Source organism: Pelodiscus sinensis, chromosome 31 (assembly GCF_052426305.1).
Source record: "Pelodiscus sinensis isolate ZL-2025 chromosome 31, ASM5242630v1, whole genome shotgun sequence".
Classification (NCBI taxonomy): domain Eukaryota; kingdom Metazoa; phylum Chordata; order Testudines; family Trionychidae; genus Pelodiscus; species Pelodiscus sinensis.
Genome location: NC_143082.1, coordinates 14,191,639 through 14,203,158, shown reverse-complemented (window position 1 = coordinate 14,203,158; position 11,520 = coordinate 14,191,639). Strand labels below are relative to the sequence as shown.

General features: G+C 53.5%; 2 protein-coding genes across 3 annotated transcripts; both read right to left on the bottom strand.

Annotated features, from left to right (window-relative positions):
- Window positions 1–181: 181 nt before the first annotated feature.
- On the bottom strand, window positions 182–6,856 carry TSFM (Ts translation elongation factor, mitochondrial). The gene is made up of 6 exons (XM_075901721.2): window positions 6,701–6,856; window positions 6,094–6,246; window positions 3,153–3,281; window positions 2,616–2,738; window positions 1,786–1,870; window positions 182–811 (listed from the first exon to the last, which is right to left on the bottom strand). The coding sequence occupies exons 1-6, from the start codon at window positions 6,752–6,754 to the stop codon at window positions 369–371; spliced, it is 987 nt and encodes a 328-aa protein (XP_075757836.2). The 5' UTR covers window positions 6,755–6,856; the 3' UTR covers window positions 182–368.
- Window positions 6,857–7,546: 690 nt separating this feature from the next.
- On the bottom strand, window positions 7,547–10,837 carry EEF1AKMT3 (EEF1A lysine methyltransferase 3). 2 transcript variants are annotated; one of them, XM_075901722.2, is made up of 3 exons: window positions 10,574–10,837; window positions 9,835–9,946; window positions 7,547–8,439 (listed from the first exon to the last, which is right to left on the bottom strand). In XM_075901722.2, exons 1-3 carry the CDS (start codon window positions 10,805–10,807, stop codon window positions 8,048–8,050), a joined length of 738 nt encoding a protein of 245 aa, XP_075757837.1. In that variant the 5' UTR covers window positions 10,808–10,837; the 3' UTR covers window positions 7,547–8,047. The 2 variants fall into 2 exon arrangements, with proteins under 2 accessions (XP_075757837.1, XP_089630801.1); XM_089774675.1 differs by having other exon boundaries at window positions 9,835–9,913.
- Between the last annotated feature and the right edge of the window lie 683 nt (window positions 10,838–11,520).

Sequence of the window (11,520 nt, the reverse complement as noted above, 5' to 3'; positions counted from 1 at the left end):
TTTGCCCACCCTGCTCTACACGTCTGAATGCGCGAGGGTCTCTCCCCTGCCCCACAGCGTGTCGATCACAGCTGGCTGCGCACGGCGCTCGGCTCGTCGCCCCGCACCCAGCTCAGCCCTGCCCCTGCCCTCGAAGCAAACAGGCCGACCCACGTTACACAAAACGCCCACAGATGGGAGCTGGTTGCTCGGGGCCAGAGGCTGCATAGTACCACACAGCGACCAGTCTTTTAATGCTCTGCACAAACGAGGCCCCCGTGTTAAATGTCCAGCACGTGAGCAATTAATTCACCGCTGATCCCGACTCCTCATTATTTCCACATTGATCCAATATGCGAAACACCCAGCCCACGGCCGCAGCCAGGAGTTTAGTGCCCTTCCCGCTGCTGCATCAGCTCCACTTCTGGTACCTCTGTGTCCTCGCCGCACTCGAAGCGCACAAAGTCCACCACCGCCACGCCCTGGGGCTGCACGTACTGGCCCAGGGTGATGCTGGGGTCCAGCAGGAAAGGCTGGGCGAGCATTTTGGTCTCCGTGTCTCCGCCGGGCTCGTCCTCCAGAGATCCCACCGAGAGAGGGGCCATCCCTACAACGTGCTGGCCCAGCCTCCGGCCCAGATCGGCGAGGTTGGACTTGGCGCTCTGCTCCGACGCTTGGCAAATCACTAAGGCGCCGTATTTGCCAAGCGCCATGTTAGCGAGGGCAGGATTATCCACCGGCAGCGCCCCGTGGACGTAAGAGCCGATGTAGTAATTCGCTGGCACGGCCACCCAGGCAGCCCGCTTTAGAGCCATGTTCTCGCCTAGTTTGCCTTTAAAAAAGCCAAAACAAGGACGGGTCTTATTTCCCTTCGAAGATCCAGAGCAGGCGTCGCGTTCGCCGTGGCACTCGGCCCCTCCCCCCACCCATCAGATGTCAGTTTCCTTGGCAATTTTGCTGCTCGAGGACTGTAAGGGTGGAGAGTTGTCTCAATACAGGCCGTGGACCTGGCCCCATGGCAGTCGAACCCCGCCCCGATGTGGAACAGAAAACCCCTCCCCGTAAAACAGCCTGGTTAGCTCCCTGCTTAGTGAAAACGTTAAGTGGCTGCAAAATCCAGTTTAATCAGTTGTCCGGTTAAACCCACGTTTCTCAAACGGTAGGTCCCAACCCCCAGGGGGTCATGAGCAACTTCGAGGGGGGTCGCGGTATCACAAACTTTGAGAACCCCTGGGTTAAACGTTGGGCTTACTCAGTTAACCGCTTACATGGAGGTGAGTTGAGGGCTGCTCCCGCTGGATCTGCCCCACCCCATCCCTGTCACCATGGACAGAGGCTTCTCTGGCCAGGCTGCAGTCCCCCCCCACCCCCGCAGTTTGGTGGGATGCCGCACCAGGCCGGGCCCCTGGTTAACCATATCCAGTAAGCACCACTCACTAAGGGTGATGCTTACCAGTTGACCACTGCCATCCCTACAACATGCTGCACTGCTAAGAGGATGCCCGGCATCAGAAAATGCCCTGTGAAATACTTCACCGAAGTACCAGCGCCGCGTCCCTGCGGGGGTTACAGGGCAGTGCACGGAACTCAGATTTCATGGTCCCCAAGTTAAGCCCCCGGCACAAGCAGTTTCCTTGAGGCTGGAAACAGACACGACTTATGCCCTCAGGACGCGAGATGACAGCTGGAATCTTCCCAGAGAAAGGAGTTTCTCAGTCAGCCCAACTCAAGGCTGGTGGAAGCCACACAATCCCCCTCCCCTCCCAATTTCTATCTTCTAACCAGCATCCGGTACCAGACACTCACCTATAGCTAGAGCTAGCTGGTCACTGAGCAGAGATCCAGCAGGCCCCGTCCGGAGCTGAGAAAGCTCCGCTGCCTTCAGGAAATGCTGAAAGAGACAAGAGAAGCGATAATGCCGCAAGCCACGGGAGTCGAGAAGCGTGCCAGCCCCCACTGGTCACCTCCGATAGATGCCGCACTCGGCGTGGCCCCACACAGCACAGCCAGAGTTAATAGATAGCAATCTATCTATTGACTTTGATCTTTATCTGCTTAGATTTAGCACCCATTCGCCAGATATTTAAAGAAAAAACAGGAAGGGGGGTGGGAGACAGAGCATCATTCTCTCCTCCCACCTCCCCGCTTTCCCTTCTCCTATTTATTTCGAGTTTTCAAATCCCCTACTCTTAACTCCAGTCGTCTGAAGAAATGGGCTGTGCCCACAAAAGATCATGATCCCATCTACATGTTTTGTTAGTCTATAAAGTGCTACCAGGCCATTTGTTGTAATTTTCTAGTGTACACTAGTCCTCAGGCGACGTTCAAACTTTTGCTGACATGGCTACGTTGGTTAAGGGTGAACGTGGGGGGGGGGAGAACACACCGCCTAGACAACACAGTTGTAACATCAAAGCCACTGGCGTAAATACACAACTGTGCTACTAAAGTGCTTTTGTCAGCTTATGGTGCGTCTCCACTAGGGGGCGCTGCTGGAATAGCTATATTGGCCATGGTGCATAGAAAAGGCCAACATGTCTGGGGTTCCATGACATTATGGGAGGGAAAGCACCTATAAAAGATAGAGGGGGGCAGATGCAGGAGGCTTATAAGTACCTTAGACAGGTCTCTCTCACCTTGACATACGTGGTTAGCTGGTTCTTAACACCTTGATGGTGGAACATTGTCCCAGTTGCTGCTTGTTGAACCAACTGTTGAAACTTGACATTTCGGGCCACAAAGTCGGTCTCACAGTTCACCTGGTGCAGAGAAACAGCGGATTGTTCCGAAGTCGTGGTCTGAGACCTGCCCTGCCGCTTTTAGGATGGGCGTTATGCCAGTCAGAGCTGTCGCCAGGGATGTCAGCAACTCGACAAGACAAAAATTAGCCCCCCCAGTTTTTCAGAACAGGAAAAGCCTGTGGCTAGGACTATTCCCTTTAGGGTTTGTTCCCCTTTCTGCTGTTAAAAGGAATCCATTTCCTGTCATCTATATCACACGGGCCATGATTTGACTAGACAAATTTGTCTGTGATAGTTTCAACTCCCAGCTGCAAGTTAGAACGTAAGCACACAGGCCGGCTCAAGGGATCAGGAAGCTAGTAGGTTAATACAAATCCCTCCCTCCCACGAGCCAAGCGAAAGCATCTCACACAGGCACACAGAGGAGTTTACCTCCACCATCACCGCTGTGTTCCCCTCCTGCAGCAGCCCAATAAGGCCCTCTTTTGTCTTCCTGTCTTGCAGTTTGGAAGCTTTGCTCCATCCCTCCTTCTGGGCCTGCTCGTGCAGCCAGGCTTCTGCCTTTGAAGACAAAACCATGAAGATGAGCCAAATAAAAGCCTCACCTAAGTTTTGTAACACTCAGTGGGAAACAGCAACCTCATGGGAAAGACCACAACGGTCAGATCATATCCCAACAAGGTTCCAAAAAACCCAAGAAACTGACACCAACATAATGACACTGACCAACCATGCGGTGCAGCCACATTTGGGATGACGATCTGTAGGGCTGCTGGAGCCACACTGGTCCCAGAATAGGAAAGACAAGATAGGCAAAGTAGTATATTTTATTGGGCCAGTTTTTGTTGATGAAAGGTACAAACTCTTGAGCCACACAGAGCTGCTCTTTCGGTCTGGGGAAGAAAGCAGAGCGTTTGAGCTAAATACAAGTTGGGATAGATTGTTATGCAGGAGTCATGCATGTTGGATGTGGTCACTTGAAATGGAGTAACCGGGGGTTAGATTCGTATGCGTCAAGAATTTGAGGTGGGCAATTGAGGGGTAGCCAGCAGTGAGGTGTGTTACAAATTGTTGTAATGACCCACAAAACACGCTTTCCTGCTAAGTCCACGGCTTTGGGTTGCAAGCAGAGTTATGAACTTAAGTTCCCAGTCTTGTCTTTTGAAGGTGTTGCGCAGTTTGCTCTTGAGGACAGCAATGAAAGATCAGATATGGAATACAGCCTCTCTCCAACTTACGAACCGGTTACGGACCAAGCAATTGGTCATAACTCGGTTTGTTCGTAAGTCAGACCCCACAGAGTTACACGCGACCACGCTGTTCGTAAGCGCGGATCGCATTCGTAACTCGGGGTCCGCCATTTACGACAGTTTTGGTTGTAACTGCGAACGGTCGTAAGTCGACCGTTCGCAACTTGGGGACTGGCTATGATTGCTTTGAAACGTATTCACCCACAGGTGCTATGGCGCTTTTGTCTTTCACCATTTTTCCGGGCGAGTTCATTCAAGAGCTGAGTAATTGCTTTCACCCATATAATTGCTAGTGGGATATTTGATGCACTGGCTGAGGTACAGCACATGTTGCAGCAGGCTAGGACCTATGAAACTTGAAAGGTATGTTGGGGGAGTTGATCCTTGATCCTTGTAGCAGTAGAGATGTGTCTACAAGTTTCACATCTGCTCTGGCAAGGCTGGTGCTGCTTTGAGCTGGTGCATCCTGATCTGTGGGAAGCCTGCTTCTGATTATGAGTTTTGCGAGGTTGGAGTTGTCTGAAGGCCAGAAGGCAGAGATCAGGAAATTTCTCTCAAGATGTGGTCTTCATCATGTATGGGTGATATTTGTTTGATTATACTTTTTAGGGGTCCGGTGTGGGGCGGTAGGCGACAACTACGGGTGTGTGGCCAGTGGGTTTCTTTTTCTTGTATAGACATAGGTTCTTGCAGGTATTTGGGTGGCAAATGATCTACGTTGCCGGCAGAGTGTCCGGCTGTGTCTAGACTGGCCAGTTTTTCCAGAAAATCAGCCGCTTTTCTGGAAAAACTTGCCAGCTGTCTACACTGGCCGCTTGAATTTCTGCAAAAGCACTGACTTCCTACTGTAAGAAATCAGTGTTTTAAGCGGAAATACTATGCTGCTCCCGTTCGGGCAAAAGTCCTTTTGCGCAAAAGGGCCAATGTAGACAGCTCAGATTTGTTTTTCGCAAAAGAACCCCGGTCGTGAAAATGGCGATCGGTGCTTTTTTGCGGAAAAGTGCGTCTAGATTGGCACGGACGCTTTTCCGCAAAAAGTGCTTTTGCGGAAAAGCATCTGTGCCAACCTAGACGCTCTTTTCCGAAAATGCTTTTAACGGAAAACTTTTCCGTTAAAAGCATTTCCGGAAAATCATGCCAGTCTAGACGTAGCCTCCTTGTTAGCAAAGACAACTAAGTATGTGTATTTCCCAGACTTGCTCTTTGGAGCAAATTCCAGGGTAGCTGAATGCCTGGCTGTAATTAACAGATTTTTTGGTGTCTCTGGATTGCTTTCGATTGCTGGAGTTAAGTGTGGTAATCAATGGCTTCTTGTTCGTAGGGTTCCAATGTTGAAGCTCATTGTGTCCAGGAAGCTGATGTCGGTGTGAGGATGTTCTAAAGAGACTTTCACGGATGGGTGGTGGTTGAGGAAATTGAGGGAATTTAGATCTTTTACCCAAAGAATGAAAATATCATTGAAATACGTCAGGCAAAAAACTATGTTGCATTGTTTCAGAATTTTTTCCTTAACGTGGTCCATGAAGGATCATGGGGAGCTACACAGTTCCCCTGTTTGGACAAAATGTTTGTGGTTAAATGTGATGTTCTTGGGGGTGAAGATGACATGGAAGAGTTTAGCAATGGGGCTAGGGTGGATTTCCAAGCATTGTACATTATCTTGTATGTACAAGAGATGTTTTCTTTCTGACCTGCTGCTGCTGAGCTACTTATGCCTCGAAAGCAAGAAGTCAAATCTCCCATGCGTCTTTCAGTGTCAGCATGCACAGCTATAGAGATCATAACACCATCCAGCCCTTTTTAAAAATTAAGCCTCTGATGATCAGTTCCTCTAGGCTAGGAGAATACTGAACATAATTACTATGATACATAATTAGACCTATTGCCTTGGTATCTATGCCCCATCTCCGTTAATATGGACGGAGGTAAGATAAACCATTCAGTTTTAACTATATCCTTCCTTTTGTTTTCTACACCTGAATGCAGTCCCTTCTTCCTAAGAGAAGGAGCTCCAATCTCAACTCATTCACGCTGACGTTTTGAAAGGAGCCCACAGGCATTCGGCACCCAAACCCCCACTGAAATTCACTCCGCCGTCAGGGTGACATTCCAGTAGCTCTCACCTGCTTGGGGTTGCCCCTGAACTTCTCTAAGGCTTTCTTGCAATTCAGGAAGGAATAACCGGTTTTCTTCCTTAGCGTCACCAGCAGCTCCTTATCCGCCGCCAAGGCGCGGAGGCCAGCGTGAAAGAGACAAACCAGCTGCTGGGAAACGACCTATGCGGGGGGGAGAGGATAAAGTTGAAGTCGCACACGGGAGGCCCACGACGTGCTAAAGGGGCAAGGATCTAGGGCTGTAAAGGGCCAACCAGTAGCCCCATAAGGATGCCCCGTGACTAGCATCCTTACCAGGGTAACCAGCAGGGGGGGCTGTTCTGTCCAGACCCATTATCTCAGCACTAACCTAGTGCCCCCCCTTCCTGACCCCCCCCAATGTTCCCAGAGCCCCACGCTCCTCCCCCCCACTGAGGGTTTGTGCGCAGGCGCGGCGGGGGGGCGGGGCTCCGCGCCCCACGGGGAAAGAGCCCCCCCCACGGGGAAAGGGCCCCCCCCCAGGCTCGGGAGGGCGGAAGCCCGGGGGGGGTCCCAGACATCCTGCCCCCCCCCCCGGGGGCTGGGATAGAAGGGAGGGGCTCAGGTCAGCTCCTGGGGGAGCGCCCCCCCTCCTCACCGGCCACGGCCGGGCCCCCCCGCGCAGGGGGCCCCTCAGCACCGCCCTCTGCATCCCGCTGCCTGCCGGGGCCGGCCGCCGCGGCGCGCACCTTAGACGTCACGCCGCGCGCAGCCTATAGGGGCGGGGAGAGGCAAGCCCGAGGCGCGTGCGCAGGAGGCTCCGCCCCCGCCTCCCTCCGCGCGCTCTGGCGGCCGACTGCGTCGGCGCCCTGACGCCCTCGCGGAGCCGATTGGCCGGTCGCGGCGACTGATGACGGCGGCGGCAGCAGCAGCCAATGGCAGGGAGGCGGGGGAAGGAACGAGACGTTTCATTGGCTGTCCCTGTCTAGCCTGTGAACAGCAGTTCCCTTGCAGCCAGGAGGGCTCTCCCTGAGCATGCCGGGAAACTGGAGGACTTGCTCTTCAGTGCAGCCCCTCACCTTGCTGTGCCACTCTGGTGGGGCAAAGGGACCCCAGTCTGCCCCTCCCCCCCACTTGCCCAATGAGAATTTCTCCAGCCTGGGGAGGGGGGTCCAAACCAGATACACACGTTGCACAGTGCAAATCGGGCATGTCTACACCGCCCCACATTTCGAAATTACGTGCTATTTCCAGCCATCCCTGATCCCTCGTGCTGCGAGATTCACCGGGATGGCGAAATAGCACGCCCCTTATTTCCAAACAATATTTCCAAATGACCAGTTGCTTGTGATGATTCAGGGTAGCTATCTCAGAAATAGCTGTGCCATGTAGACGTAGCCTTGGGTTTCAGAGCCTAGCAAAACAGTGTGGGTGTACAAATAGGTTTTCTAGTCAGTTTGATTTTAACTCCCCCCCCCCCCTTACCACAATTCTCAAGGAGGAATGACACATGAAATCCACCTTTAATTCAAATAGGAAAGTTATCAAATATATATGTATATGAAGCCAAATGACAGAAATAAGGCACTGTGGTGTCTCTTAAGAGACATTTAATGCTGTTGGCGGTTGCTTCAAGTCACTTGGCCTCCTTCAAGGGCAGAAAGCCTTTTGGTTTGGAAGGCCAGAGTCCCAGGGATGGGCTCAAAATGTAGCCATCCTCTTAAAGATCTTTGTTTTTAGAACTTCCAAGGATAGCCAGAAACTCTGTCTCCCTCTGTATCTAGGTCTGGAATCCAGCATCTCTTCTCAGATTTGGGGTGGGGTGGTTGCTACCATCTTGGCTGCGTATTGCTGGCTGAAAGGAAGAATCCTGTCCAAATGCATCCTCCCCGTGTGCGACATTTTGGCTGCTGGTGGCTCACTCAGATTGTAGCATGGGTGCAGCTCTCAGTTGGGAAAAACCAAAGGCCACGTTGTGTCCATGGGTGAAAGGTCTGCCCCAACTTCAGCTATTCTGCTTGCTGGTGACTCTATATATGTTAATGTTCTCAGTTTCATCTCTATAGGCCAGTTCTGAGGTGAAGTGCTCTGGGAGCAGCCCATCATAGAACACAGCCGTGCTGTGCTCCTGACGCATTTTGGAAGACAGGTAGATGGTTGAATGCGGGCCACACAGGTGCCGGAGAGTCCTGATGAGCATGGGGTACGTGTCTTTCAGGTAGACGATGTCTGCACCCAGGATGAAGTCGTAGTCCCGCAGGAACTCCTCGTGGTTCAAACCCCACGTCAGAGCACAAACTCTGGCCCGAGCTAAATGCTCTGCAGGCACATTCCTACGGACGTTCTCCTGTATCTGCTTCAAAGCCAGTGGGAGATCTGTGAGTGTTACATCTCCTCCTGGAAAAGACAAGAGCAACCCAGAAGGTGTCGGTGTTGCTTAGCAGGAAAATCCAGCTCTCCTAGGATGCATCATCAGGATGTTACATGATTTTCTGCAGCCCCCTGGATCCATTACCATGCAATAGATCCATTTGTCTCATCTCCAGTCTGTCTATACATCCTGGCTAATGCAGAGGTACAGGCTGTACAGGTAGGACCTCCTTGGTCCGGCATGCTCAGAACCTGGGCAGTCCTGAACCTTGGAGATTGCCGGATATGGGGAGGTCAAGGCTTCCCTGCTGGTTGTCAGTCCCACTCCCACGTTACCCCCAGCCCTGTTAGGACTGTGCTCCCACCTGGGGATGGGGCTGTGCTCCCCACTGCACTGGGAGCGCCAGGCCCCGCCGCCTCCAGCCCCAGCTGTGCTCTCCATTTACGTTGACCCACTGCAACCAGGGCTACACTCCCCGTTGGGGGCTCAGCCCATGAATCTGGTCAGCTGGGACCCTCTAATCATATAATACTAGAACTGGAAGGGACCTTGAGAGATCATCAAGTCTAGTCCCCTGCCCTCATGGCAGGACCAAGCACCATCTAGATCATCCCTGACAGGTGTCTGTCTAACCTGCTCTTAAATATCTCCAGTGCTGGAGATTCTACAACCTCCCTAGGCAATTTATTCCAGTGCTTAACCACCCTGACTGGGAGAACGTTTTTCCTTATGTCCAACCTAAACCTCCCTTGCTGCAGTTTAAGCCCATTGCTTCTTGCCCTATCATCAGAGGCCAAGGAGAACAATTCCCCCCCCCCCCGTAATACCCTTTTAGACACCTGAAAACTGCGATCATGTCCCCTCTCGGTCTTCTCTTTTCCAAACTAAATAAGCCCAATTCCTTCAGCCTTCCCTCCAATTTCTCTGCATCTTTCTTGAAATGTGGCACCCAGAACTGGATGCAATACTCCAACTGAGGCCTAATCAGTGCAGAGTAGAGCGGAAGAATGACTTCTCATGCCTTGCTCACAACACTCCTGTTAATGCATCCCAGAATCATGCTTGCTTTTTTTGTGTGTGCGCAAAAAATCCAGCACTATTTGTGGTCCTGCTGGACCACGGATGTTGGTGGCCAGAGTCCTGGATTTTAGAGGTTTAACCTGTACTAAATAGGGGGCAATGTAAAAGCAGACACTGCCCTTGGGCTTCCACTAAGTTGCTGATGCGGTCTTTAGATGACCCAAACTGGGCACGCCTGTGAGCCATTGCCAGCAGGTCAGCTACAAAACCTTGATAGGCTTCTCTTGATCGGGAGTTGAGAAATGCCACAGACCAGATGCATCGCTCTGCCATCACCCCCCTCCCTCGCATCCCTCTCCTCCACACAATGTGTCAGCTCCACGGGCCAGCAACTTACATACCCAGCAGGGTGGCAAGGATACCCACGATGCCCGTCCCGGCGCCCAGCTCAATCACCGTCTTGCCCCAGAAGCTGAGTTTCTGCTCCTCAAAATATTTACACAGAGTCAGAGCCTTCGGCAGAGGGGAGAACAGAGATCCAGATGCAGAGCAAGGCCAGCCAGGGAGACACAGGGCAGGAGAGCAAAAGCATAAGGGAAAGAGAGGCACTTTAGGGAGAAACTTCCTCTAGAGGTTGGTTATATCCGCAGCAACCTGTGACAGGGCGTCTTGCCCCTGCCTCTGATGTACTGGCCATGGACAAAGCTGGGACTCTGAACTAGATGGGGACTGATCTTCCCTGGAAGCGCCCAAAATGGAGGGAGGGGTTTGCAGCTGGAGAATAGGAATTTTGTGATGGGGGAAACAATTAAGAGGAGGCAGGTTCCCAAGGGCAGGGCCCTGTGCAGAGAGCCCCCACTTTAACTGAGCCACCGGCCGCTCTTCATGGAGCACCAGGGTGTCCGGATCACACATGATCTGCTGAGCCACCAGCCCCTGCACCATGGTCTCTGGGGTGCCCCATCTCCGCAGCTGGGGGTTTCCAGCCCACTCCCCACATTCTCGCACCCCCCCCCCCGCTTTGCTAGACAGCCTAATGTTACTCCCCCTTGTCTCCCCCCTTTGCCCCAGGACCTCAGCTCCCCCCAGATCCTTCTCACCTCCCGCCCCATCCCTCCCCTGCCCCCCCCGCCCCCTCACCGCCTCCCAGACGGGCGCCGCCACCCCCAGCCGGGCCCCGTGGTGCTGGGCGATGGTCAGCACGTGGCCGCAGAAGCCGTAGCGCGTCTCCTCGGGGAAGGCGTCGGCGAAGAGCCCGAGCTCCCGGGGGAACACGGCTTCCAGCCCCTCGGGGCCGGCTCCCGGCGGCTCCCGGCCGGCGCCCGCCCCGCCCCGCTCCACGTGGCAGAAAGGCGGCTGCCTGGGAGCAGCCATCTTGCAGAAGGCGCCCCCGCCCGCCGATTGGATAAGCGGGGCCGTTCCGCGGCTCCCATTGGAGGACGGCGGCCCAGGGGGCGGAGCCTAGCCCTGCTCACCTGGGACAGGTGAGTGGTGCATGATGGGCGATTCCCAGTCCTCACTACAGCATCCAAGCCAGTGGCAGGGCCAGGGATCCATTGCACCTCGCAGGCAGCAGGGGAGCTAAGAGGGGAGGGCCCCTGCGGGCTGTGGATCCATTTGTTAGTCAGTATTGTTATTATTAAGGAGGGACAGTCTCAGAGCAGAGCCCCCCCGCGCACCAGGGGCGGGACAAACCCAGACAAGGGTTTGATTCGGGGACTGGAGCGCATGACCTACGAGGAGAGGCTGAGGGAGTTGGGTCTGTTTAGTCTGCAGAAGAGAAGAGTGAGGGGGGAGTTGAGAGCAGCCTTCAATTTCCTGAAAGGAGGTTCCAAAGAGGCTGGAGAGAGGCTGTTCTCAGTGGTGACAGATGGCAGAACAAGGAGCAATGGTCTCAAGTTGTGGTGGGAGAGGTCCAGGTTGGATATTAGGAAAAACTATTTCACTAGGAGACTGGTGAAGCACTGGGATGGGTTCCCTAGGGAAGTAGTGGAGTCTCCATCCCTAGAGGTGTTTAAGTCTCGGCTTGACAAAGCCCTGGCCGGGTTGATTTAGTTGGGATTGGTCCTGCCTAGAGCAGGAGGCTG

Excerpts from the sequence above, each read along its gene's own strand:
- EEF1AKMT3 (XM_075901722.2), bottom strand. The coding sequence starts at position 10,807 with ATGGCTGCTCCCAGGCAGCCGCCTTTCTGCCACGTGGAGCGGGGCGGG. Across the intron at positions 9,947-10,573 it reads CGGCGCCCGTCTGGGAGGCG|GCTCTGACTCTGTGTAAATA; the intron begins GTGAGGGGGCGG and ends CCTCTGCCGAAG. Across the intron at positions 8,440-9,834 it reads TATCCTTGCCACCCTGCTGG|GAGGAGATGTAACACTCACA; the intron begins GTATGTAAGTTG and ends TGTCTTTTCCAG.
- TSFM (XM_075901721.2), bottom strand. The coding sequence starts at position 6,754 with ATGCAGAGGGCGGTGCTGAGGGGCCCCCTGCGCGGGGGGGCCCGGCCG. Across the intron at positions 6,247-6,700 it reads GGGGGGCCCGGCCGTGGCCG|GTCGTTTCCCAGCAGCTGGT; the intron begins GTGAGGAGGGGG and ends CCCCCCGCATAG. Across the intron at positions 1,871-2,615 it reads AGCTAACCACGTATGTCAAG|CATTTCCTGAAGGCAGCGGA; the intron begins GTGAGAGAGACC and ends TGTCTCTTTCAG.